Genomic DNA, 24,501 nt, shown 5'->3' on the forward strand with positions numbered 1-24,501 from the left:
CCTACGTCAGAGGTGGCTGGAAGGGTGACCAGAAACGTGCCTGGCACAGCCCAGGCATTCTCATGTACCATCTTGTCTGCCCCGTGGCGGAGGTTCTGTGTGACTGCCCAGTGGCCCCTCGGGACCTGTCATTCACGGGTCGTGCTGAGCTGGATCATTGCAGGGTGGGGAGAGGATCTTTAATCAGCTCCGGGAAGGCTGAGAAATTCCTAACCCAATTCAGCTTAATTTTGGAATAGGTAACATCACCAACTCTCAAATAATAAGCACTTTAAGCACTAAGCACTTTACCTGGGTGAAGTCATTTCGTCTCCCCAACAACCGTTTGTAGTGGAAACTGTTGTTCCCAGGAATGGGAACGTTGAGGCACAGGGAAGTCACACAGCAAGTGCCTAAGTGGAGCTGAATTCGAAACCAGGTAGTTTGGGGACCAGCCCCATACGTTCGGCTGTGATGATTTATTGCGTCTCAAGGGTAGAATTAGGGAGCGATTTCCAAACTTTAGCATGCGTCAGAGTCACCTGGAGGACTTGTTAGACCAAATTGCTGGGCCCCGCCCCTGGATTTCCTGATTCAGCTGAAGCGCTGCATTTCTTTTTTTTTTTTTTTAAAGAGAGAGCAGGGGAAAGGGAGAGAGAGAGAATTATTTATTTATTTATTTATTTATTTATTTATTTATTTTTATAAAGATTTTATTTATTTATTTGATAGAGGTCACAAGCAGGCAGAGAGGGAGGAGGAAGCAGGCTCACCGCTGAGCAGAGAGCCCGATGCGGGGCTCGATCCCAAGACCCTGGGATCATGACCTGAGCTGAAGGAAGAGGCTTTAACCCACCAAGCCACCCAGGTGCCCCTGAAGCGCTGCATTTCTGACAAGGTCCCAGGTGACGCTGCCGCTGCTGGTTCAGAGACCCCACTTGGAGGATTAAGTAGACCCACCTGCATCCCGAGACTGATTTTTTTTTTTTTTTTTTTTTTTCTAACCTGTCCAGCCTCAGACCTGGGGAATGAGGACTGATCTCCTGCAGAGGCAGGAAGCAAACCACAGTCAGATTCACACTCACATTTTCCAGATGCCCCGAGCCTTGGCACGTGCTGCCATGTCTGCGATCTCTCGTAAGCTTCACCAGGAACTCTGTAGGTTAAGTGGAGAATGGATTTTCTCCCTGCATTGTAGTGTTTTTCTCATATTTTAAGCAAGAGGAGATTTGGAGAACTGCTGTGTCAGTGTTCCCCAGGGAGGTCGTTTTGAGCAGACTGGGGCTGGAATCTCAGCTTGTGACTCCTCTCTCGTCCTACAGTAGCATCATCACAGGAGTTCTGGAAACTGCGGGGCCTTTCCCCAGATACCTTTCCATCCCTAGACTATGACCAGGATTTTCTCCTTAAAAATATATTTCTTTAGCTTAAGTCTTTGCTGCATTGTATCATAGAGTGTGGATAGATGTTATCAGTCATTTATACCCTGGTGTGAACGGTGTTCAGATTTTTTCTTGAGGAAAGGGTGATGGGGGGAGTACCCGGGTGGCTCAGTCATTAAGCATCTGCCTTTGGCTTGGATCATAATCCCAGGGACCTGGGATCAAGCTCCCCATCCGGCTCCCTGCTCGGCAGGGAGCCTGCTTCTCCCTCTCCCACTCCCCCTGCTTGTGTTCCCTCTCTCACTGTGTCTCTGTCAAATAAATAAATAAAATCTTTAAAAAAAAATAGGAGAAAAGGGTGATTAGAATTTTCCCCTTTTAGTGCCCATGTCGGGCATTTCCATGTTTATACGTCTGGGAGCCTCTTGAAGGAAGGGGCCGTGCATGGCTAAAACAGGGCACCAGCAGATCCTTGCTGGAATGAATGAATGAATGAATGAACATACGGACCATGTTCTTCTCCTTTCCCCTTCTTCCCAGAGCCCTCCCTCCTCTAGCGATCCTACCATTATACCGAGCGCTCCCCACACCACCTCACAGTGCAGTCTTAGTCCCTTTCCTGCCTGTCCCGTCCCCATAGTCAAGCATCACAGCTTACAGCTTTCCCTGTTCCTTTTTTTTTTTTTTAAAGATTTTATTAATTTGACAGAGATCACAAGTAGGCAGAGAGGCAGGCAGAGAGAGAGAGAGAGAGAGAGAGAGAGGAGGAAGCAGGCTCCCTGCTGAGCAGAGAGCCTGATGTAGGGCTCCATCCCAGGACCCTGGAATCATGACCCTAGCCGAAGGCGAGGCTTTAACCGACTGAGCCACCCAGGCGCCCCTCCCTGTTCCTTTTAAGCAGAAAATTCTGCTTCCCCTGGGCTCCCGGGTGCCTTGTCCACCTTCCATTACTAGCTCTAATCGCATCGAAGGGATCTATTTGCTTGGCTTTCTCCCCTTAGATACTGATTTCCCTGGAGAGATGAGACTGTGGCTTTTACACAGGGTGCAAATGCATAGCAGGCACTGGGTAACTAAAATGAATCAATGAATGAATGAATGACTGTGTGAACTTTGGTAGGAGCACAAATGGTATCTTGCCAGGAAGCCATTTCCTGATATATGTCTGACAAGAGCATCGAGTGATAGTTTGTTGGTCCTTTTTTTTCCCCTTAAAGATTTTGTTTATTTATTTATTTGACAGCGAGAGATACAGTGAGAGAGGGAACACAGCAGACGGAGTGGGAGAGGGAGAAGCAGGCTCCCTGGACGTGGGGCTCGATCCCAGGACCCTGAGATCATGACCCGAGCTGAAGGCAGACGCCTAATAGCTTGAGCCACCCATGTGCCCCAGTTTGTTGGTCTTTAGGTGACTTGCCTGCCTGGACCAGCTAGAGCTCCTAGCTTCAGTCCCAAGTAACAGTATACCCAGCATAACGTGGCTCATAGAAGACAGACATGTATTTCTCTTCCGTATGAAAGAAGTCTGCAGGTGAGTGGTCCAGGGATGATGGGGTGGCTCCCCAGTTACCAGGGACAAGGCCACTACTTTGTCTTCCACCATCTGCAGCACATGGCTTCTGCCTTACGGTCCAGGATGGCTGCCTGAGCTCTAGACATCACACATGCTTTCTCACCAGGAGAACAGTATGACAGAGGGTTACCCCTCCCTTTCTTCCTTTTCCTTCTTCCTTCCTTCCGTCCTTCCTTTCTTTTTTTTTTTAAAAGAGAGAGTGCTGGTGGAATGGAGGGGCAGAGGGAGGGGGAGAAAGAGAATCTCAAGCAGGCTCCATGGTCAGCGTGGAACCTGACATGGGACTTGATCTCAAGACCCTGAGATCATGACCTGAGCAGAAATCAAGAGTCGGATACTTAAAAGACTGAGCCACCCAGACACTCCTCCCCTTTTTTCAGAAAAAAAAAAAAAAAAAAAAAAAAAAAAACAACTTTATTTTTTAGAGCACTTTTAGGGATGCCTCTGTGGCTCAGTTGGTTGAGCGTCTGCTTTCAGCTCAGGTCATGATCGTGGGGTCCCGGGTTTGAGTCCCACGTCAGGCTCCCTGCTCAGCAGGAATCCTGCTTCTCCCTCTGCCTCCTTCTCCCTCTGATTGTGCTCTCTCTCTGACAAATAAATAAATAAAATCTTTAAAAAAAAAAAAGGAAAGGAAGTTCAGAGTTCTCATATATCTCCTACTCCACAGACAACCTCCCTCACTGTCACTGGTGCACACCAGAGTGGCACCTTTGTTAGAATCCGCGAACCGACACGGACGCGTCATTGTCACCCCAGATCCATAGTTAAGTTAGGTTCACTCTTGGTGGTGTATGTTCTTTGAGTTTTGACCAGTGCCTAGTGACGTGTGTCCACTCTTGGCACTGGGCAGGATAGTGTGACGGCTCTATAAACCCTTTGTGCACCACCTGTTTATCCCGCCCTCCGCTGGTGACCCCTGATCTTTTTATCACGTCCATTCTTTAGCCTATTCCAGAATGTCTGAATTGGAATCAGACACTATGCCGCCTTTTCAGCTGGGTTTCTTTCACACAGTAATATCCACATTTTGTGAAAGATTTTATTTTTAAGTAACCTCTCCACCCAAAGTGGGGCTCAGACCCACAACCCCAAGATCAGGAGTCACATGCTCTGCTGACTGAGCCAGCCAGGTGCCCCCCCCGAAATACACTCTTAAGCTTCCTTCATGTATTTTGTGACTCGATAGCTCACTTCTTTTTAGTGCTTAGTAACATTCCCTTGTCTTCCAAGTTTTAGCAGTTAGGAATAAAGTTGCTATAAACATCCATGGGCGTGTTTTTACGTGGCAACACGTTGTCAGTTCATTTGGGTAAATACCGAGGAGTGCAGTTCCTGGATCAGATGGTAAGAGTATGTGTGGTTTTGTAACAAGGTGCCAAGCTGTCTAGCGAAGTGCCCGTACCGTTTTCCTTTCCCACCAGCAGTGTCTGAGAGTGCTTGTTGCTCTACAGCCTCGTCAGCATTTGGTGTTGTCAGTGTTTTGGATTTTGGCCATTTTAATAGGTGGGTAGTCCCTCCCTTCCTTTTAAGAATACTTCTGGAAGCTAACAAGTAAAATATCCATTATATGACATAGGTCAGCACGTAGTCCTATGACTACATTCAGCTGCAAGGTAAGCTGGGAAGTGTGGCCTGTATTGGGGTGACCGAGTTGCCATCTGAAAAGTCAGCATTCTTTTTTTTTTTTTTTTAAGATGTTATTTATTTGACAGAGAGATCACAAGTAGGCAGAGGCAGGCAGAGAGAGAGGGGGAAGCAGGCCCCCTGCTGAGCATCCCAGGGGCTCGATCCCAGCACCCTGAGATCATGACCTGAGCTGAAGACAGAGGCTTAACCCACTGAGCCACCCAGGTGCCCCAAAAGTCGGCATTCTTAACTGCTAAGGAAGAAGAGAGAATGGACACCGAGAGCCAACTAACAGGCTCTGCCATTCTGCAGAGAAGGGAGATGCTCTCAAAGCAGCTTAAGCATGAAGGGGAGTTTGTTGCATGCATTCAAGGATATTTCATGAAGACCCAAGGACAGGAAGTGTGGAGGAGCCTCTAGGGGTGCAGGATCTGGAGATTTGCCAGAAACCAGAGCAACCTTTTTCTTCTGGTTTTCTGGGGCACCATGGGTCTCATTTGCTTCTTTGTATACATCTGCTTTGTTCTTTTGTCTTTGCCTATGGTGGGAAAGATGTCCTAGCTTGAGTACTTCAGATCAATTAGCCAACTTCCCAAAGCCCCATTCCAAGTTCGTTGGAGAGAGAAGCTGTTTGGGCCCACCTGGATCAGGTGTCACCCTGGTCCGGTCTACTCTGGCTAGAACAAACAAACAAGGTAATAAAGGACCCACCTCTAGAGGGGAGGAGGGCAGTTTTCCGAGAACAGTATCGTGGGGTGGGGAGATTCCCCCGAATGTATCTACAGCAGGAACACAGACTCCTCAGGTCCATGTCCCGGGACTTTGCAAAATGTTCATTTAGGTAAACAACTAGTGGGTATTTTCTGTGTGCTAGGCACATGGATCTGCCTTTTAGGGAGCTTTCTCCTTTTTAAAAGATTTTATTTTTGTGTATTTATTTGAGAGAGAGCATTCATGAGGGTGGGGGAGTGACAGAGGGAGAAAGAGAGGCAGACTCCTTGCTGAATGTGGAGCCCAATGCAGGGCTCAATCCCGGGACCCTGAGATCATGCATAACCTGAGCCGAAATCAAGAGTCAGAGGCTTAACCGACCCAGCCACCCAGGCGCCCCCTTTCCAGGAATTTTTAAGTCTCTTTGGAATTCATTCGTATCTGTGGTCCGCACTATTGGAGTAAAGTCAAGGCTCCTTTCCCTGTCAAGTCTCAAGGTGGGGATCAAGGGCTTCGGCGAATGCGTGTGCCCCCCCTCTGGGTCTTTGGGAACTATCATGATGTCCTAGTTCTCCCCTCATGTCTTTGTTTCTCTGGTAGTGTCTGAGTTTGTTAGCTGGTTCAGATACGGCCTCCTGTTCCCACGTCTCCCTAATTCCTTGACTTTTTTTCCTTCAGCCCTGGGATGGGCCTCCACTGTCCCAAAGCCACATGTCCCAATCATGAAATCTATACTCAGGGAGGAGAATGTTAGCTTTCTAGTCCCTGTAGGAAACGTACTCAGAGTTTGGCAGACCCTTCTAGCCGCAGGTACTGATAATGACCATAGGTGCTGTTCTTTGAGGCCACACTCAGCACCAAGCTAGGCCCTCTCTGTGCATCATCTCATACATACAATCTCAAAACCCTGAGAGGGAGGCATGATTTCCCCCCATTGTAAAGATAGTTAATCAGGAAGCAACTTGCTAGAGGTCACACAGCATCTGGGCACTAGAGCAGAGCTTCGAAACCCGACCCCTCTCCCCCCTCCCAGGCTTCCCCCATGCCCAAGGCTTTGGAGAACATTCCACATTGCCCCCAAGCTCTGCCCGGTGCGTGCCCTCCTGTGCACAATCTTTGGAGAAACCATTCCGAACGTGTTTGCTAACTCTTGTCACGTTGAAGGTAACTCTTTGGAGATAAACTCTGATCCCTTTTTCAGTCACCGGACAAAATAGATGGGGCTGTGGCGGGGGTGGGGGGATGGGTGTGTGGGTGGAGCACCGAGCTAGAGCAGGGACGAGCTAGAGCAGGGACGGAAGCCCAGCTCCCAGGCTGCCCCACTCTTTGGCTCTGGGCTAGGCCCTGCCCTCTCCAGGCCTCAGTCTCCTCAGGGGTGGTTCTGTCAGCCTTGCTCAGCCCTGATGTTCTATAATTTCCAGCTTCAGCAGCATTTCATCAGGGGTCCGTGAGGTTGGAGCGTCTGCACCCCACTGAAGGAGGAGGTTTGCATCTCTGGTTGAGCCTGCCCCATTAGGGCCTGTGAGGCCTGCTCTCCCCGTCACATCTCCTGGCCTTCCCCGTCTGCTGTCTGTTCTGCAGCCCACAGAGGTTGCCTGGTGCTGTCCCACCAGTTCTTTCCAGTCGGGGTATACTGTGGCCCCTTCTGCTTACTGAGCCTGGGATTCAAGGAACAAGCATTCTTCTGTCTGTGCTTTTGAGAATACGGAGATGTGTCTGCGTTCTCTCCTCTGGTCTTTTGCTAAGCATTTTTGGATACATTTGTCAAATCATTAATTCTCTCAGCACCTCCGGGAGCCTGTAGTATCGTCTCCATTTTGCAGACAAAGCCCCCAAGGCTCAGAGAAGTTAGCAGTTCTGTCTAGATCGATACTCTAGGTAGTGCCAGAGTCAGGATTCAAACCCAGGACTGGCGTTCCCCCCACTACGCCACGTGCCTTGGAATCGCTCCATTTACTTGGCCTGCGTTGGAGTTGGGGAGAAAAGTCTGTAGGTCTTCCTGGAGTGCTGTGATGGATCTCTGGTGTCCTGTGTGGTCTGGGTGGAAGAGGGTGGTCTGTTCCTGTTTGGAGGGGGGCTGGGGGGCCCGAGGGAAGAAACTTTATATGTGTGTTTGGAGGGTGGGATCCTGGAGTCAGGCACCCCTCCCAGCTGAGCATCCCTGAACTCTGTCTGCATTTGCTTCCAGATGCTGGAAGGAGACCAGGCCATCTTGCAGAGAATAAAGAAGGCTGTGAGGGCGATCCACAGCTCCGGCCTTGGTGAGTGAGCCTGACTGATGCCCAGGCTGGCCAAGCAGCCCCTTCCCTAGCCCCAGCATGGAACTGACTCTGCCTTTCCCTACCTCCACAGGCCATGTGGAGAATGAGGAGCAGTACCGAGAGGCCATAGAGTCCTTAGGCAACAGCCACTTGTCCCAAAACAGTCACGAGCTGTCCACTGGCTTCCTGAACTTGGCCGTGTTCACCCGTGAGGTGGCTGCACTTTTCAAGAACCTGGTAAGGAGGCACTGTTCCTTTCTCAGCCACCCTTAGCCTAGGCTCGGGATAAATCAAGTGAGCTTATGAACCTTTCTGTCCAGGGTTACCCTGGACCTCCAGTCTCCCTTGACCTTGACCAATGACCCGATTCCCTTTCCAGTTCTGACCTCCCATTTGCATTCGTCTTCTTGTCTGACTTTCCCGCCACGTGTTCTCTCTCCCTCTCTGCCTCCATGTCTGTCACGTACCCACCTTGCAGAGCTGTGATGAGGCTCACGCTAGCTAAGTGCGCAGCCCCGAGTAAGCGCTCAGTAAGGGTTTGTTACTCTTGCATCTGTCATTATTATATCTTTTTGCGTAGCACTGCCCCTCACACGGTCCTCTATGTAGGTCTTTGGTGTTTGAGTTCAACTGAGTTAATGATTGCTTTTGTCTTTATCTCTCCTCCCCCTGTTTTGGTCAAACTAAGGTTTGCTGAGGGTCTCCTCCGTCCTGGGCATTGTACTGGGGGCTGGTGACACAGGAAAGAGTCGGGCTGTGCCTGAGAGAGCCACAGTCTAGTGGGGGAGGCAGGAACTGAGATGTGGGACGAAACCAAGCATGACGAGCTGTGCAGCACAAACTCAAGAACCCAGCAAGTTGGGTCAGAGGCCCGGTGCTGCTGGAGTTCGGAAAAGGGAAGGTCACGGGGCACCTAGGTGGCTCAGTCCATTGAGCATCTGACTTCGGCTCAGGTCATGATCTCAGGGTCCTGGGATCGAGCTCCAAGTCAGGCTCCACGCTCAGGGGGGAGTCTACTTCTTCCTCTGCCTCTCCCCCCACTTGTGTGCGCGTGCACTCTCTCTCTTTCTCGAAAAAGTAAATAAAATCTTAAAAAAAAAAAAATTGAAAAGGGAAGGTCAGCATAGGCCATGAGTAGGGGCAGTCAGGAAGGCTTCCTGGAGTAGGGGAGACCCAAGCTGTACCTTAAAAGGTAAACTGAAATATCAGACAGGCAGTTGGGGCTGCCAGATGATAGAGATTCTATTCAAAATAGGATTTTTTTTTTTCAAACTAGAATTTTTTATCTTTTTAAGAGATTTTATTTATTTATTTGACAGACAGAGATCACAAGTAGGCAGAGAAGCAGGCAGAGAGAGAAGGGAAGCAGGCTCCCTGCTGAGCAGAAACACCCCCCCCCCCCATGCGGGGCTTGATCCCTGGACCCTGGGATCATGACCTGAGCCGAAGGTAGAGGCTTTAACCCACTGAGCCACCCAGGCGCCACCAAACTAGGATTTTTTAAACCTGAAGTTCATTGGCCCTTGTGATGGGAAATCCATGTATGCAACCGGCTTTAGGCCTCTTCTCTTTCTCTTAGTTAGTTTCTGCATCTGCTCAGTGGGCAAGGGGGCCCAGCAGACCCAGATTCACCATACTGTCAGGAGAAAGACAGTCTCTCTCCCATGACTTTGGCAGAAAGTTGCAGGAAGGACCCTGATTGACTGGCTTGAGTCATGTTCCTGAGACAGTCACTACGGCCCAGGGATGGGGCACCCTGATGAGCTCTGCTCCTGTGTTTACCCCATGTGACCACAGGGGAAGGGTTCCCCACAGGATGGGGGAGACGAGGAGCTAACCACATACAAATGACAGATGGGCACTTCAGAGTCAGGGTCTGAGGGGTCAGGTGAGGATGCTGGAGGCAAAGGGCCAGAGATGGGACTGACCATGGATGTTCCCAGAGCTGGGAGGTGATAAGGCCGGTTAGTCAGGGTTGGCGGTAACAGCTCTTATGGGAGACCCATTCTGCCGCTCCACTACCGTCCTCCCTCACCTCTCTCTCCCCAACCTCCTCTACCCCCAGTGCCCTCCTTTGCCTCCCAGTGCTGTGCCCTAGCCTCTTGGGGCTGGAAAGATGGTCACCCAGGGTGGGGTCTGGGGGGGGGTCTCTGCTCTTTCTAGGTTCAAAACCTGAACAACATCGTCTCATTCCCCCTGGACAGTCTATTGAAGGGGCAACTGAGGGATGGGCGACAGGTGAGTTCCCATTTGGGGCGCAGGGGTGCCCAAAGGTGGTGGGATGGAGGGAGAAAGCGGTGGGCAGGAGACCAGAGGAGAGGCAGGGCTGGGCTGAAGCCGTAGGTCAAATGAGGCTGTCACTGTGGGACTGCTGACCCCATATTATATGGGACTCTTGGAAGGACAGGAAGATGTAGCTCTGGGGTCAGCCAAGGATGGCTGACCTACTGTGTGCCTGGGCCCTTGTGTGAGATAGCTCAGGCTACTCTTACAGTAGCCGCACAAGGTGGGCTCTGTAGGCATTGTCGTCCCTGCTCTGCAGGTGAGAAAACCCGAGGCTCAGGGAGTTTGGTAACCTGCTTACAGTTCATACAGCTGGCGGAAGAGCCAGGGTGGGCTCTGGGGCTCTTGACTCTCATGCTTGGCTCATCCCTGCCCTGGCAGCTCCCTGCTCCAGGCAGAGCAGAACTCAAAGAAAGTGACAGAATAATCTGCCTGAGAAATCCGTCCCAGAAGGCTCAGGGGAGACGCTGTCCTCCCCCCAGAGGCTTCCCTCTTGCCTAAGGCCAGTCACCAACCTGGGAACCACCCAAACCAGCCTGGCAGCTTCCTGCCTACCCCCTCCTGGTCTGAATGGGGCAATTCTGAAGGGTGTGAGTTGTCCCAGGCAAACTAGGCCAAGGATCAGCCAGGTGTCACTGGCTTGCTGTGTGGCCTTTGATAGGCTTCTTAGTCTCTCTGTGCATATGTCCTTCTATCTGTACCCTTCCTGTTGAGAGGATGATCTAGTACCAGGCAGGAGGAAGGAGTGGGGTAAAGTTAGGGGACGAGTCTGACCTTCACCTTTCCATCCTCATCCTCATGGCGATCTCTGTCTTCTGAGGGAAAAGACTTAGGGCAGACCCCAAAATCTTCCCACACCTCAGGCCAGGGCCCACCAAACCCAGCTGATTCTTAGCAGCTATGGGAGGAGGTTGGGTGGGTGAAGGGGCTCAACCCTGAGAACGGGGCCGGTTGGGTCTATTGTGGGGGGCAAGGTTTACAGTAAGGGCTCCGGGGGTAGGAGTTAGTTGGATTGTGGCTCTGAGCAGCATAGGGGAGCATGAAAGCACAAAGTTGCCTTAAAGGTAGCAAAGTGTGCTGTGGATTCCCGACCCCAAGCACCCCTTTGGGCACATTGTTCTTTCTAAACCACAGGATTCCAAAAAGCAGCTGGAGAAGGCGTGGAAGGACTATGAAGCCAAAATGTAAGTGGCTGCAGTGAGGGTGGGTTTCCCAGGGGAATGATGCTGGTGTTGTAGCAGGAGGCTAGACACTGGGGAGAACTTCCGTGCTGCCCAAACATGTCACCCACAAGTGCATGGCCTCTCACTCTCTAGGGGCATTCATAAGGGGCGATTTATGCCCAGGCCTGATGGGAGTCTGGAGGCTGGGCTGTGAGACCACCAAAGGGAGACTATTGTGAAGGGACCTCAAGATGCTGCTCTCAGAGGCCCATCTGCTTAGTGGTGCCAGATGTGGGCAGAGGGATGGAAAAAAGCTATCACTTACTGACATACCAGCCACTTAATCCTCACAAGCACCCAGCCCTGTGCAAGAGGGGTTAGCGTCCCGATTGTCAGAGGAAGAATTGGAGGCTCAGAAGGGTTACGTCACCTGCCCAAGGCCACACAGCTAGGCAGAGGTAGGATTGGGATTCATGCTCCTTGATCCTTTTTCTGCAACACCAGGTGGTGTCTCGAAACATTTTGGTGGACATAGAGGAGGGAAGGGAGTTTGTGGTCATACCCAGGCCTCTTGGGTTCACCACACAAGACACTGGACCTCTCACCAGCCACGGGGCCATCATGGGGACAGAAGGAGCCAGTTCCCCCTGAGAGAGACTCCTCTATCTGCAGGACTCTGCCAGGGCCCACCCAGGCTCACCATACCTCAGAGCACTTGGTGGCTGTTTGTAAAATTTTGTTTCTCTTGCACTTTGCGAAAGCAGTATGTGTCCATTGAGAATAACTTAGAAAATAAGAAGTAAAAGAAGAAAACATTTTAATTATCCTTAAGAGAGGATTAGGGCAACGTGGGGACTAGACACTACTTCTCTGTTGTTTGTATATTTATACATAGTATGAGCGGACCCTGTCATTTTGTCACTTAAAAATGTGGGGATAGGGAAAACTACCAAAACCAAGAGGAAAATTCTTAATTTCCGAGCCTCAAGTAGTAACAGCTTTCTGGTCATTTTTCTTTTTCTTTTCTTTTTTTTTTTTTTTTTTTAAAGATTTTATTTATTTATTTCTCAGAGAGAGAGAGAGAGAGTGAGCACAGGCAGACAGAGTGGCAGGCAGAGGCAGAGGGAGAAGCAGGCTCCCCGCCGAGCAAGGAGCCCGATGTGGGACTCGATCCCAGGATGCTGGGATCATGACCTGAGCCAAAGGCAGAGGCTCAACCAACTGAGCCACCCAGGCATCCCTCTTGTCATTTTTCTATGCATAAAGAAATATTTTTACAAAACTGAGAACATAATAATCATACCTTTTTTTTTTAAGATTTTATTTATTTATTTGACAGAGATCGCAAGTAGGCAGAGAGGCAGGCAGAGAGAGGAGGAAGCAGGCTCCCCGCTAAGCAGAGAACCCAATGCGGGGCTCGATCCCAGGACCCTGGGATCATGACCTGAGCCAAAGGCAGAGGCCCTAACCCACTGAGCCACCCAGGCGCCCCAATCATACCTTTTTTTTTTACTTAAAAATACATCATGACCATCTTTCCACATTGTTACATATTCTTATATGACATCACTTAAATGGGTGCCAACATATGCATAATTTGTAAGGTATTTTGTCTTCCCTGCCTTTGGGGAAGCATCCTTGGGACGAGATCTTGGCTCCTACCCATAATTATTGCTTGTGTAGGATCATTCTAAGTAGATCCTGGAGCTTTATGGTTCCTCCTGCTCTAGGGCCATAGGGATCTCCCGAGGCCGAAGGAAGACCAGGACACTCCCCTCCAACCCTGTGCCAGCAGTATCCCTGTCTACACTGCGGCTGTGCATGTAGACCCCGGGGTGAAGGTCATAGGAGCTGTGATGGGCATGGCCATTTGCTCTCGCGAGAGGCCAGGGACGGGCACGCACACGCAGGCAGTCTTTGTCTTTGGGCTTGGATGTGGGGTCGCCACACGGCCTGCATCTTACTGAGTTTCCTTAACCAAGCCTGCAGCCTCGCAGGACACATGTACCAAATGGAAAGAATAACCCCTACCTCCCAGCCTCCTCCAGGCAGTTCTGCTTTTACCAGAGTTCCATCTTGCTCTTGCCTGTAAGGTGTTGTTTCGAGAAAAGACGCTGCAGTTGGTGGGGAGAGGGGCTCTGTGAAGATTCGCCAGTGAGGTATCACTGGGGCCCGGTCTGGACCCGAGGGCTTCTGAGTCTGGTGGTCTGAGTCCCTATGCTCTGTGGCCTCCCGGCCCCTGCCATGGGCGCTACACAGGCTGAGCTCCACATCCCGGCACAGGTGTCCGTGTACACTCCTTTCTGTGAGAGCTTCAGGTGTGGCTAGATATTGGTGAGCTCTGAGTTTCTGTGCATTTCCACCTCCTTCCTCCCACACCGGTCTGGGCAGCAGCTGGAAAGGCCACGAACAGCATCTGCCGGATACCACCAGGAGTCGCTTCCTGGTTGGTCACAGAGGAGGGTGGGTTCTCTGCTCTGCCTGGAGCTGCAAAGAAAGGCATCCCAGGCCCTGAGCAGGGGCCGAGTTTTTTTCGGTTGTTTTCGTGTGCGGGTCCATTACCTCATCTGAAACACAGGGCCGGTGATACCCAGCAGGGTTGGCGTGGAGATGCAGTAGAACATCTAATGTTCTACTTACATGTAACGTTCTTTACATGGCTGTAAAGCGTCCAGCACTGCACATCAGCAAGTACTCAGTGGTCATCTTTCCGAGACCAGAACCGTGACCAGAATAGCAAGCAAGGGGCCAAGAGGCAGGAGCCAAACCCTCGGCTCCTAGCATTCCCCCCCTACCACACTGGCATCTGGGACAATCACGTCCCTTCTCCAGGGCTCGGCTTCATCTTGTGTAAAACAGTCCTTCACTGTGACCTGTCAGAAAAGACACCATGGTGGGGGGGAGGGGCGCGGGCGGTGAAATAGGTGCTGGGGATTAAGTACACTTACCGGAGCCTCGGGGGTATAGTCAGTTAAGCGGCCGACTCTTTGTTTTGGCTTGGTCATGATCTCAGGGTCGTGGGGACTGAACACCACATGGGCCTCCGTGCTCAGCCAGGAGTTGGCTTGAGGTCCTCTGTCCCTCTCCCTCTGCCTCCTCCCCCTCACGCTCTCTCTCTCAAATAAATCAATCAATCACGTACCATGATAAGCACTGAGCAATGTATAGAATTGTCAAATAGCTATATTATACACCTGAAACTAATATAACACCATATGTTAACTATGCTGGAATTAACATTTAAAAATTAAATAAATAAATACATTTGGGGAAAAAAAGAAAAAAATATACTGTGCCTGTCACCAGCTGGGGCAGGAGGTAGGGGGCGGGAGACCAGGCAGGACAGGAGGGATGGAGCAAATCTGAGGCACCGTGTTGGTTACCAGTGTCGTCCCCAAGGCTCTATTGTCAGACAGACCTGCAGCCAAATCCTAGCTCTGGCACTCAACAGCCGAGCAATCTGTGACCCATCTCAGCCTCAGGCTCCTCAACTGTAAAATGGGGTAATGAATCCTGCCCCATGGGGTTATCGCATTAGTGCGTGAAGGGTCTGGCAGAGCACCCAGGATAGTATTAGTGCTTAAAAATAATAATTAGTAATAATAGCAGCTGATACCTGTACTCAATTAAGAGCTTCCTCTGTCCAAGGAACTGTGATAAGCTCTTTAGATCATCAGACTGACCCCTTGGCAGGGAAAGGGGCTGTTACTGTCCCCAACTTATAGGTAAGAAGTAAGGGAAAAAACACCACCACAGTCCCTGCTTTGTGGATCCCACTGGTTTGTAAGCGAGAAGAGAGGTGGGTCGATAAGTGACGGAAATACAAAGCGATGGTGCCACAGGGATAGTCAACGCTGGTGGGGGTGGAGGGGAGGAGGTATCACAGGAGAGGCTGTTCAAGGGTCAGGCTGGCAGATACATGATTCGTTTTGATTCCTTTCCTCTCCCGCTGTCCTCCTCACTGCCCCCGTCACTCCCCATCTGAATACTAGACTGTCCCGCAAGTCCCCTTTCCATTTCTCTCAGTGTCCTTAGGAACTAGCATTTCCCTGCTTCTCACTCCCTACTCATTTTACTTCTCTTGAGGCAACTCCAGTTGAAGGAAATAAAAGTTTTCCAACAGTTGAAATGTTTAGAAACCACTGGTGAACCGTTGAGGACATTGAGGGAATCGGAGTTGTATTCTCTTCCAGCCAGGGCGTGAGAGAATAAAAAGCACTCCCCAGCTGGCAGTTTGAGGTTGGCAGGTCATCTCAGGTGACCAGGTCAGCTTTGGCAGTGTAAATTTCTGTAGGTTACCTTAGCGGAGATGGAGGAACAGAGCTATGGTAATTCACAAAGCCGTGCAGCATAATTTACAGCTTGTTTTCATCCTGCGCTACCTAGCTTCTATCCTTTAATCTCCACTACACCAGTAGCCCCCACCCCGAATTAAATAAATAAATAAGGAAGGACCCTGTGCTAACACACACACACACACACACACACACACACACACACACACCATTATCTAAAGGAATCACCAGGTGGCTCAGTTGGTTGAGCATCTGCCTTCAGTTTGGGTCGTGATCCCAGGGTCCTGGGATTGAGCCCCAAGTGGGGCTCCCTGCTCAGTGGGGAGCCTGCTTCTTCCTCTCCCCCTTCTGCTTCCCCTGCTTGTGCTTGCTTGCTCTCTCTCTCAAATGAATAAATAAAATAAAAAAAAAATAAAGGAATCACCAGCGGTTATTACCATAACCGTCAATATCACTAGCATCATCATAACCCTGCTACTTATTGAGAACTTACCATAGGCCAGGGACCATACCATGCATTATACCATCTGAGAACAAAACAGTATTTGTCTCGTTTTTGAAATGGGGAAATAAAGCTTAGAAAGTTTTATAAAATTTAGGTGAGAGCTGCCATTGAAACCCAGACTGTGCATTTCTAGCCACTGTACCGTATGGTGCTTCCTTTTTGTCCATGTACTCTGGAGCAGATGTCTCTCTATGTTAGTACATACAGAGCTTCCTCATCCTTTTTTAACAGTTGCATACTATTCCCGTAGCTGGCCATAACATAATTTAACTACTTCCTCCTGATAGACATTTAGCTTGTTTTTCATTTTTTACTATTGAAAGATGTGGTAGCAGTGTCTGTGGGAGATTCCCCTGCCCCTGCCAGCAGCTCTGTCCTCTCTCCCAACCTCCTTAGCAAGCTGCCAGGCTCACTGCTGACACCCTGCTGTGCTAGCCAGCACCTCTCTCTGCTGCTCATTCAGATCCCCCAAAAAGCATCTGTCATGACCCCCCAGGAGGCCCGGGTCATAGGGTCAGTCCCCACCCTAACTCCACTACCCTGTCACAGACTCCCTCTCGGGATATCATCAAGTCTTAGGGAAATGTAAAAGAGTCACTCCCAAGAAATTTTTTCTAGAAAACCTACAGAACTGCACCCTAGAGCAGTGGTTTCTCAGTCGGGAGTGATTCTGCACCCCCACATCACCCCCCGGGAGATATCTCTGGCTGTCAAAACTGGGAGAGGCTACAGGAACCTTGTGGGTAGAGGTTCCAAACATCCTACATCCACAGAACAGCCCCCACATCAGAATCATCTGATCAAAGTATCTGCAGTTCCAGGGTTGAGAAGCTGCTCTCTGGGTCTCCAGGGACAGATTCTGAGTATAAACACTACCCCAGAGGCCTGACCTCAGTGGGGCCTGGAACTTTAAAGCCAGAATGAACTCTGCCTAGGCCATTGCTTCCCCACTTTACAGATGGGAAAACTAAGGCCTACAGGGACCTGTGATAATAATAGCTGTAGGGTCTTCTGTGTGCTAAGTCTGCTGTGTCCTCTGTCTCATCTGAGTACAGAGAAGGATCCCCATTTTGCAGATGGGGAGACCAAGGCGGTGGGGGGGAGTGACGTTTGTCATGTATCCCACAGCCATCTTTGCTTGGGGCTGGCACCTACTTGAAATCACCACTGATAAGCAAGACGTCTCCTTGACAGAGGAACTGTGGGACAGGTGCCCAGCCCCAGATGTGGAAACACTCTCGGGCTGAGAGTAGGTGGGCTGCTGGGTGTGGGATTTCCAGGAAATCATTTACACACAGATCCACCTATCCCTGAAGAGGGAAAACAGCCAACCCTTGAGATCTGTGGGGGCAAGGCCCAGGTTGCTCTCAGCTGCAAGCCCAAGAGGCCCCGTCTTCACTCACAAAGAAAACACAGGTTTGCTAAGCTTTACCTGGGAGGTTCCGTGGCTCAGAGCATGAAGGCGCTTGGTGATCCTTTAAGCCATGTGGTCCTAAACCCCTCCCAGCAAAATCACACTGGTCACCCCAGACCTCACCTGGCCCTCATCTAAGCCTATCACTTCCTACATAAAAACCTTCCATTCCTTCCCACTGCTCTTGGGAACCCTGACATGATCTGAACCAGGCCCAGTGTGATCTGGCCCCTCTGTCCCTTACCGGGAACCACCACCTCTCCGCCTCCACTCCTGAGCCCTGAGGCCTCCTGCCTCCAGCCGTCACAGGGTCTGATGCTCCTAGCTTCCTCCTGGCAACTCCACAGACCTCAGCTCTCACCTCGAGCAGCGCTTCCTGAGAGGCCCATGGTCAGATCCCCATTTTAGCTTTCCATGGCTCTCTTGATGGCTGGGATCTGATCCACGTCATTCTCCCCCACCAGCCCGTGGGTTCCCAAATCTGCCTCGTTCACCATGTACCCCCACCCTGCCACACGGCTGACGCACGGGAAGCCCCCTCTCTCTCGTGTGCTCATGGCAGAGAAGAGCATGGGGAGGTGGAGGGACATGAAAGGGGCCCCAGTGAGAGTTGTTCAGGTTTCTCTTTCCTTGGGGCCTAGGGCCAGGCTGGAGAAGGAGAGGGACCGGGCCCGGGTGACAGGAGTGGCGCCTGGGGAGGTGGCCCAGGACACTCAGAGAGAGCGGCGCGTCTTCCAGCTGCACATGTGTGAGGTAAGGATGCTGCCAGGGGTGAGGGCGGGGTGGGATACGTCTTCCTGTCTTTGTCTCCTGAACCCCCAGGGGGGCCCAGTCACAGGTTCTGGCCCAGAGGGATGGCACCAAGGTTCAATGATGGCCAGGAAGATGAGCCCGGGATGGGGACGGCAGCCCCCTGGTCCCCAAGATTCCGCTTCTGCTCACAACTGCGTGCTTGGCCCTGCTCTTTCCCCAGTATCTGTTGAGAGCCGGGGAGAGCCAGCTGAAGCAGGGTCCCGATTTCCTGCAGAGCCTCATCAAGTTCTTCCACGCCCAGCACAAGTAGGTCTCTGCCCTGTCCCCATCCCCCACGCCATGGTCCTTGCCCCTTAACCCTTCAGGCAACACAAAACAAGGCCCCTCCCCAGGGTCTGGCAGGCCCTCGAGGACTCTGTGCCTTGTTGGTGATGCTTTGTACAGCTTCCCTTAAGGGGGTGTTCACCGTGTATCAGGCACTAAGTACTTTCTCTTACACATTGGCTCCCTCTCAATCCCCAGCAACCCATTTTCTCCTCAGAAACTAAGCCTCAGGTTTACTAACATCCCCCAGCTAGTAAGTGGGATCTAGACCCAGACAACTTGGGCTCTGGAGAGCGGGCTCCTACTGGAGAGAGAGCACCGCCCCAGGTGCCCCGCGATCCTTGGAGCACCTTCTCCCACACGTCCTGCTTCTCTCTTTCTCACCATTCTCATCCCTTGTTGGGCCTCACACCTCTTAGCTTTTTCCAAGATGGCTGGAAGGCCGCTCAGAGCCTGTCCCCCTTCATCGAGAAGCTGGCAGCCTCTGTACATGCGGTAAGTTGGGCCTCGGCCTTGGGGACCTGGTCAAGCCCCTGTCTTTCCGGGGGGAGTCTGAGGGTGGGGAGAGCTGGCCCCTGCTCGTCTCGGTCTGGGCCGTGCGCCTGGCCCGTCCGCTGGCTGACAGAGGGGTCCTCTGTTCCACAGCTCCGTCAAGCCCAAGAGGAGGAGCTCCAGAAGCTGATCCGGCTCCGGGACTCCCTCCGAGGGACACTGCAGCTTGACAGCAGAGAGGTCAGCCCCCGAATCATCCCCAAGTGAACGCTTTCTCCCAAGTCCTGCCGTGGAGGGAGGGAGAGGGGGACCCACTTCAAGGGTCCCTTGAGAAGTGTCTGAGAGGGACCCCTGCAGAATGAGGCTCTGCCCACCCAGACGCCCTAAGGTCTCCTTTGCATGTCGGAAGAACAGGAGACTCTGAGTCGGAAGAACTCAGGAGGCGGCGGCGGGGGCTACAGCATCCATCAGCACCAAGGCAACAAGCAGTTTGGGACGGAGAAGGTGGGCTTTCTCTACAAGAAGAGTGACGGGTAAGTGACCCCGAGAGCTTGACTAACTTGCCCAAAGCCACACGGCCAGTAAATGACAGTTGGGGGAGCTGCCCGGGGGAGCTGTTCTCATCATTTACGTAGACCCTGCGGGTTCCAGGACCCTCCACTCTAGCAATGCAAAATCCTCTGAATCCTAAGCACGTGAACTTCCCCTAGAAGTCACTGGTTGTTCCTGACTTGAAAAAGGATAAAAGCAGCTGCTAGCAGTTAATGAGCACTTATTATGCCCTAGACCATCCCCGTGCCCTTCCCTTGAACCTCTGTAATATACTGAGTATGCCTGGAAGTGAAAGTGTTGACTGTGCCTTGCTCCCTGGTGTAAAAAAAAAAAAAATCAGTGTGTGAAATGCAAAGCCTCCATGGGATGTTCCCATTTCTCCTGACTACTCAGTTTTTATCAGAGAATAATAATTTTGGTATACTAATTAATATTTACTTCTTGGAGAAGTGTTAAGTAGCTTTGGATCGTGGGTTTGCCGATTTTATTTTGGGGGGGGTGTCAATATTTATCTTGCTTTATCCTTAATCGTAATGCAGCTGTTGTGGTCGAGAGCCTGATCCTCCTCTCAGTCTGGGAGTTCCCTAAAGTCCGGAGCTGTGTCCCCTTTGTCAGACTAGTGGCTCTCAGAAGGCCAGGGTCACGTGATTCCCTTCAGAGTAAGGATTCCCAGAGAGTGGGGGCTCTGTTTCCCCCATCAGACTGGGAGGTACCTCAGGGCAAGACTATGTCTCCACCATCAGAAGGGAGCCCCAGAAAGTGAGGGGTGTAGGGGTCAGGGAATGAAGAGGTGTGGCTGGAGGTCAGATGGGTGGGGCCAGGGACCTGGTCAGAACTCTGTTTTCTGATACAGGGGAATTAGGTGTGAGCCTTGGGTCAGTGTCTCTCTATCCCTCTGGGCTCTAGAATTCGAAGAGTCTGGCAGAAAAGGAAGTGTGGAGTCAAGTATGGCTGCCTGACCATCTCCCACAGCACGGTGAGGCCTGGAGGGGGCACGATCGATAGGTCCTCTCTTCACTTCTGAACAAACAAGTGTCAAACCCTCCCTCCAGCCCTGGCCCCCAAACCTGGATCCAGATCCCTGGAGACCCCTGTGGGAGGAAGGCTGGAACTCAAAGCTCTCAACCTAATCTTGGCCCACACTCCACATCCCTGAGGCACTGGAAGAGGGAAGACATGAACCGGAACAGGACAATTATGCCCATTTAACAGACTGGGAAAATGGAGGCCTGCGAGTTTGGGAGACCCACAGGGGCACATGTGTCCTCTCTCCCCAAATTCCCACAGATAAACCGGCCCCCAGTGAAGCTGACCCTGCTGACGTGCCAAGTGAGGCCAAACCCTGAGGAGAAAAAGTGCTTTGACCTGGTGACCCGTGAGTACTCCCCGTCTCCTCCCCACAATTGCCCAGCGCATCTCTAAGAGACCTGCCGGCTCCCTGGAGGCTTCAGTTAGGGCCCCGTGTCCAGTCCCCCATGTGTTTATCAGACGGCTGTTCCTGCAGGCATCAGACACCTGAGGCCCTGGACGCTGTTTTTAGAGGCTTTACTCCACAGACTATTAAATATTAAAATGTACTTCCATCCCACATTAAATAAGATTATTTCTGTAAAGTGTATTTGAATGGATTTGGGTAATTCAGCTTTGGAAGTTATTATTTAACATTTTCACTCTTCATCCTTTGGAGGCTTTGGTGCCGGGTTTTACGTGGGGGCCGGTGCAGTCTGAGAAAGACCTAGATCTCATTCTAGGGCAGCCCTCTCTGTCAGGGATGTATGTGGGGACCCAGTAAGATGATGGGAGTATCCAGAAGAGAGGTACAGATATAGCACTGTCAAAGATAAGGGAGGGGAAGGCCTGCCCTGCTGTGGCAATCAGGAAAGGCTACTTGGAGGGGAGAGTCTTTGAGTGTAGCCTTGAAGGACAGAGATCGCTGAGTTTGGGGGAGGGTGTTTCAGGAGACAGGACTGGCATGATGAAAGGCACGGGAGCAGGAGTGTGGGTCTGACCAGGCTGACCAGAGTGCAGAGTTCGCAGAGGAGAGTGGTGTGAGATGAAGCCTGGGAATGCCTCTTAAAGTTTCAGACCTTATTTTCTGGCAATAGGGAGCCACAGAGGGTCCTGAAGAGGGGGTGGCCTGATGAGATCAGAACCTTGGGCACAACAGTCTGGTAGATGGTACAGGTGGGGGAAGGGGGAGTTGGGGAGCAGGGAGACCAGACAGGAGGCTGAGGGCCCACGTGGGGTGGTGGCAGTAGGTTTGGAGGATACCCTGTCTCTGAGCTGGGGTTGGGGGGCGTGGTCCTGGAACAGGAGGGCCTTGGTAGGATCCTCCTTTGGAGGTGACTTCTGAGAAACAGCCCATGCTGCCAGCCACTATCCTGCCCATGGTTATCTGCCCACCAGCTCCCAGCTAGGCAGAGTCTGGAAGGGAACCCCAGAAAGTGAGGGGTGTAGGAGTCAGGGGATGAAGAGGTGTGGCTGGAGGTCAGATGGGTGGGGCGGGGACCTGGTCCAGGACTCTGTTTTCTGATACAGGGGAATTAGGTGTGAGCCTTGGGTCAGTGTCTCTGACACTAGGGACAAAGCTCCACCTGGACCCCACGGGCTGGGTGAGGGCTTCTTGGATTTCTGTGGGCCAAACATACCCCCTCTCCCCACAGACAACAGGACATACCACTTCCAGGCAGAAGATGAACATGAGTGTGAGGCGTGAGTGACACCACCCCCCCTTTCTACACATCCCCCCTCCCCTGTCTCTCCCCACTCCCCTCCCAGCTGGAGACAACCTGGGGATGGGGACAGGGGAGCCTTATCTACCTCTCAGCCAGGTGACCCCACCCCTGCGGGTATCACTCCCATGCCCCCTCGCACCCTTTCCGTAGGTGGGTGTCAGTGTTACAGAACAGCAAGGATGAGGCCTTGAGCAGTGCCTTCCTCGCGGAGCCCAGTGGCGGTGGCCCGGGACCCTGGGGAAGCGCCGGGCTGGACGGGGAGCCCCAGGACCTCACGAAGCTGCTCATCGCCCAGGTGAAGAGCAGGCCCGGGAATGGCCAGTGCTGCGACTGCGGGGCTGCAGGTGGGCCAGCGGGGGTGGGGAGAGAGGAGGGAGCTGGCAGCGGAGGGGAAGGGCCGGCGCCTCCAGGCACGAGCAGCTCTCCCTTGCAGACCCCACGTGGCTCAGCACCAACCTGGGCGTGCTCACCTGCATCCAGTGCTCGGGCGTCCACCGCGAGCTGGGCGTGCGCTTCTCGCGCATGCAGTCCCTCACCTTGGACCTGCTGGGCCCCTCCGAGCTGCTGGTGAGGGCGGGGCGGGGCCAGAGGGGGTTGGGGCGGGGCTTCTCCGGGGGCGGGGCTTGGCCGACAGGCTCTGCCCCAGGGTTTTGCGCTCGGTCGGACTGGCGAGGTGGGGCAGGATCCTGAAGATGCGGAAAGGGGAGGGTCCGGGTCGGGCCTCTGCAGGTTCCGTCCTCCAGGGGCGCTGTCCTAAGCACCGGTCTTACCCCACCGCTTTCTTGCGACCCCAGCTGGCCTTGAACATCGGAAACACGCGCTTCAATGAGGTTATGGAGGCCCAGCTGCCCGCACAAGGCGGCCCTAAACCCTCAGCTGAGAGTGACATGTAAGGGGATCCTCAGATGGGGGTCGGGCCGTGCGTCCTGGCTGGGGATTCTGCTTCTCCAGCTCCCGTAGTCTCAGGAGGATCTTGGGCCAGAAGTCTAGGGAGAAGGGAGCCGCAGATCTGGAAGAGTCCAGGACATGGGGCGGGGGTGGGAGGTGGGGGGTAGATCCGTGGCTCCTCTGGGATGGTTCCAGGGGTCAGCGGAGTGGAAACGGCCCATGCTCTGAGACTGTGGTTGACTTCGGCAGGAGCACGCGCAGGGACTACATCGTGGCCAAGTATGTGGAACACAGGTTTGCCCGCCGGTCCACACCCGAGCCTCAGAGACTCCGAACGGCCATTTGCAACAGGGACCTCCTGTCAGTACTGGAGGCCTTTGCTAATGGGCAGGACTTTGGACAGCTGCTGCCTGGGCCTGAGGGACAGGTGAGGACCCCCTCCAAGGGCCACTTATATCCCACCCCCTCTCATACTCCCCAGTCCTTCTCCAGGACCAGCTGTCACTCTCCTCTGCCCCCCACCCCCGACATCTGTTCAAAGCCCACCTGTTGGAGGGGTAAATGGGGTAAATGGGACAGAGCACTTCCGTGGGGCAGACCTGGGCCCGAGTCCTGGCTCTGTGTTTTCCTAGCTGTGTGATCTAGAACAGGTCTGTGTTTTCCTAGCCGTGTGATCCAGAACAGGTGACTTCACTTCTCTGAGCCTCCGTTTCTCATCTGTGAAATGAGTGGATGATAGCACCCAGGGTTGAAGTGAGAATGAAGCATGTGTATAAAGGGCCAAGCGCATAATATGTATGCAAGAAGTGTTAGTATCTTTCTTTTTCCTGGACTAACCTTGGACATGGGTAAAGGTGAGTCAGATTAGGTCAGGGAAGCCCGTTGCATTGGTGATTCTGGTAGCAAATATCCCATGAGCCAAGGAGTTGGGAGGGGAAGGTTGTCAGAGACGTCTGAAAGGTTAAATTGGCAGGAGTTGCTGACTGTAGATGAAAAATGGATGTCGCCTTTGAACCGTCTGATATCTTGGTGGGACTGTCCAGTGGGCAGTGAGGGTGCAGCACTTAGATGAGGCAGGAATTTGGAACAGCCTGCACATGAGTGAGAGCTGAAAGCCTGAGGTTAGTTGAGCTCTCGGGGGACCAGCGAGAGAGAAGAGCAGAGAGAGCAAAGCCGGGGCTAAGAACCGAATTTGGGAAGCACGTATTACTGGGAGCAAGAGGAGGCAGAGCCACGGAAGGAAGCATGGAGGAAGGGTCTCTCCTCCCAAACACAAGACTCCCTCTCCACAGTCTCCTCTCTTAGGGTTCTGGCAGCTTTATATCTGGAGATGTCGGGGGGCAGCAAGAGTTCAAAAGGGTGATACTGGGTCGGGGGCAGGTGAACTGGGGGAATCTCAGAGGTGTGGACGTGTACCCAGGCACCTGGAGAGCTCGCCCTGCACTTGGCCGTCAGAGTCGCCAGCCCTGCCTCCTTGCCCCTGGTGGACTTCATCATCCAGAATGGGTGAGAGCCTCCCTGCCCATCTGCCCACCTCCTCATCCTCCTCCACCCCCGTCCCGTTC

At 52.4% G+C, this 24,501-nt stretch overlaps 1 protein-coding gene across 6 annotated transcripts in view; it reads left to right on the forward strand.

Annotated features, from left to right (window-relative positions):
* The window catches only part of ASAP3 (ArfGAP with SH3 domain, ankyrin repeat and PH domain 3), a 48,071-nt gene that overhangs the window by 17,957 nt on the left and 5,613 nt on the right, over positions 1-24,501 (forward strand). For all 6 annotated transcript variants that reach the window (XM_047727021.1, XM_047727022.1, XM_047727023.1 and 3 more), the window contains exons 2-18: positions 7,460-7,532; positions 7,624-7,769; positions 9,696-9,770; positions 10,950-10,999; positions 17,834-17,945; positions 18,166-18,251; positions 18,689-18,764; positions 18,915-19,001; positions 19,176-19,294; positions 20,220-20,289; positions 20,601-20,688; positions 21,977-22,025; positions 22,199-22,392; positions 22,482-22,615; positions 22,843-22,937; positions 23,186-23,363; positions 24,357-24,442. In XM_047727021.1, the coding sequence (XP_047582977.1) occupies positions 7,460-7,532; positions 7,624-7,769; positions 9,696-9,770; positions 10,950-10,999; positions 17,834-17,945; positions 18,166-18,251; positions 18,689-18,764; positions 18,915-19,001; positions 19,176-19,294; positions 20,220-20,289; positions 20,601-20,688; positions 21,977-22,025; positions 22,199-22,392; positions 22,482-22,615; positions 22,843-22,937; positions 23,186-23,363; positions 24,357-24,442 (1,718 nt within the window). The remainder of the gene's footprint in view (positions 1-7,459; positions 7,533-7,623; positions 7,770-9,695; positions 9,771-10,949; positions 11,000-17,833; positions 17,946-18,165; positions 18,252-18,688; positions 18,765-18,914; positions 19,002-19,175; positions 19,295-20,219; positions 20,290-20,600; positions 20,689-21,976; positions 22,026-22,198; positions 22,393-22,481; positions 22,616-22,842; positions 22,938-23,185; positions 23,364-24,356; positions 24,443-24,501) is intronic.

The sequence above is a fragment of the Lutra lutra genome, chromosome 4 (genome assembly GCF_902655055.1).
Source record: "Lutra lutra chromosome 4, mLutLut1.2, whole genome shotgun sequence".
NCBI lineage: Eukaryota > Metazoa > Chordata > Mammalia > Carnivora > Mustelidae > Lutra > Lutra lutra.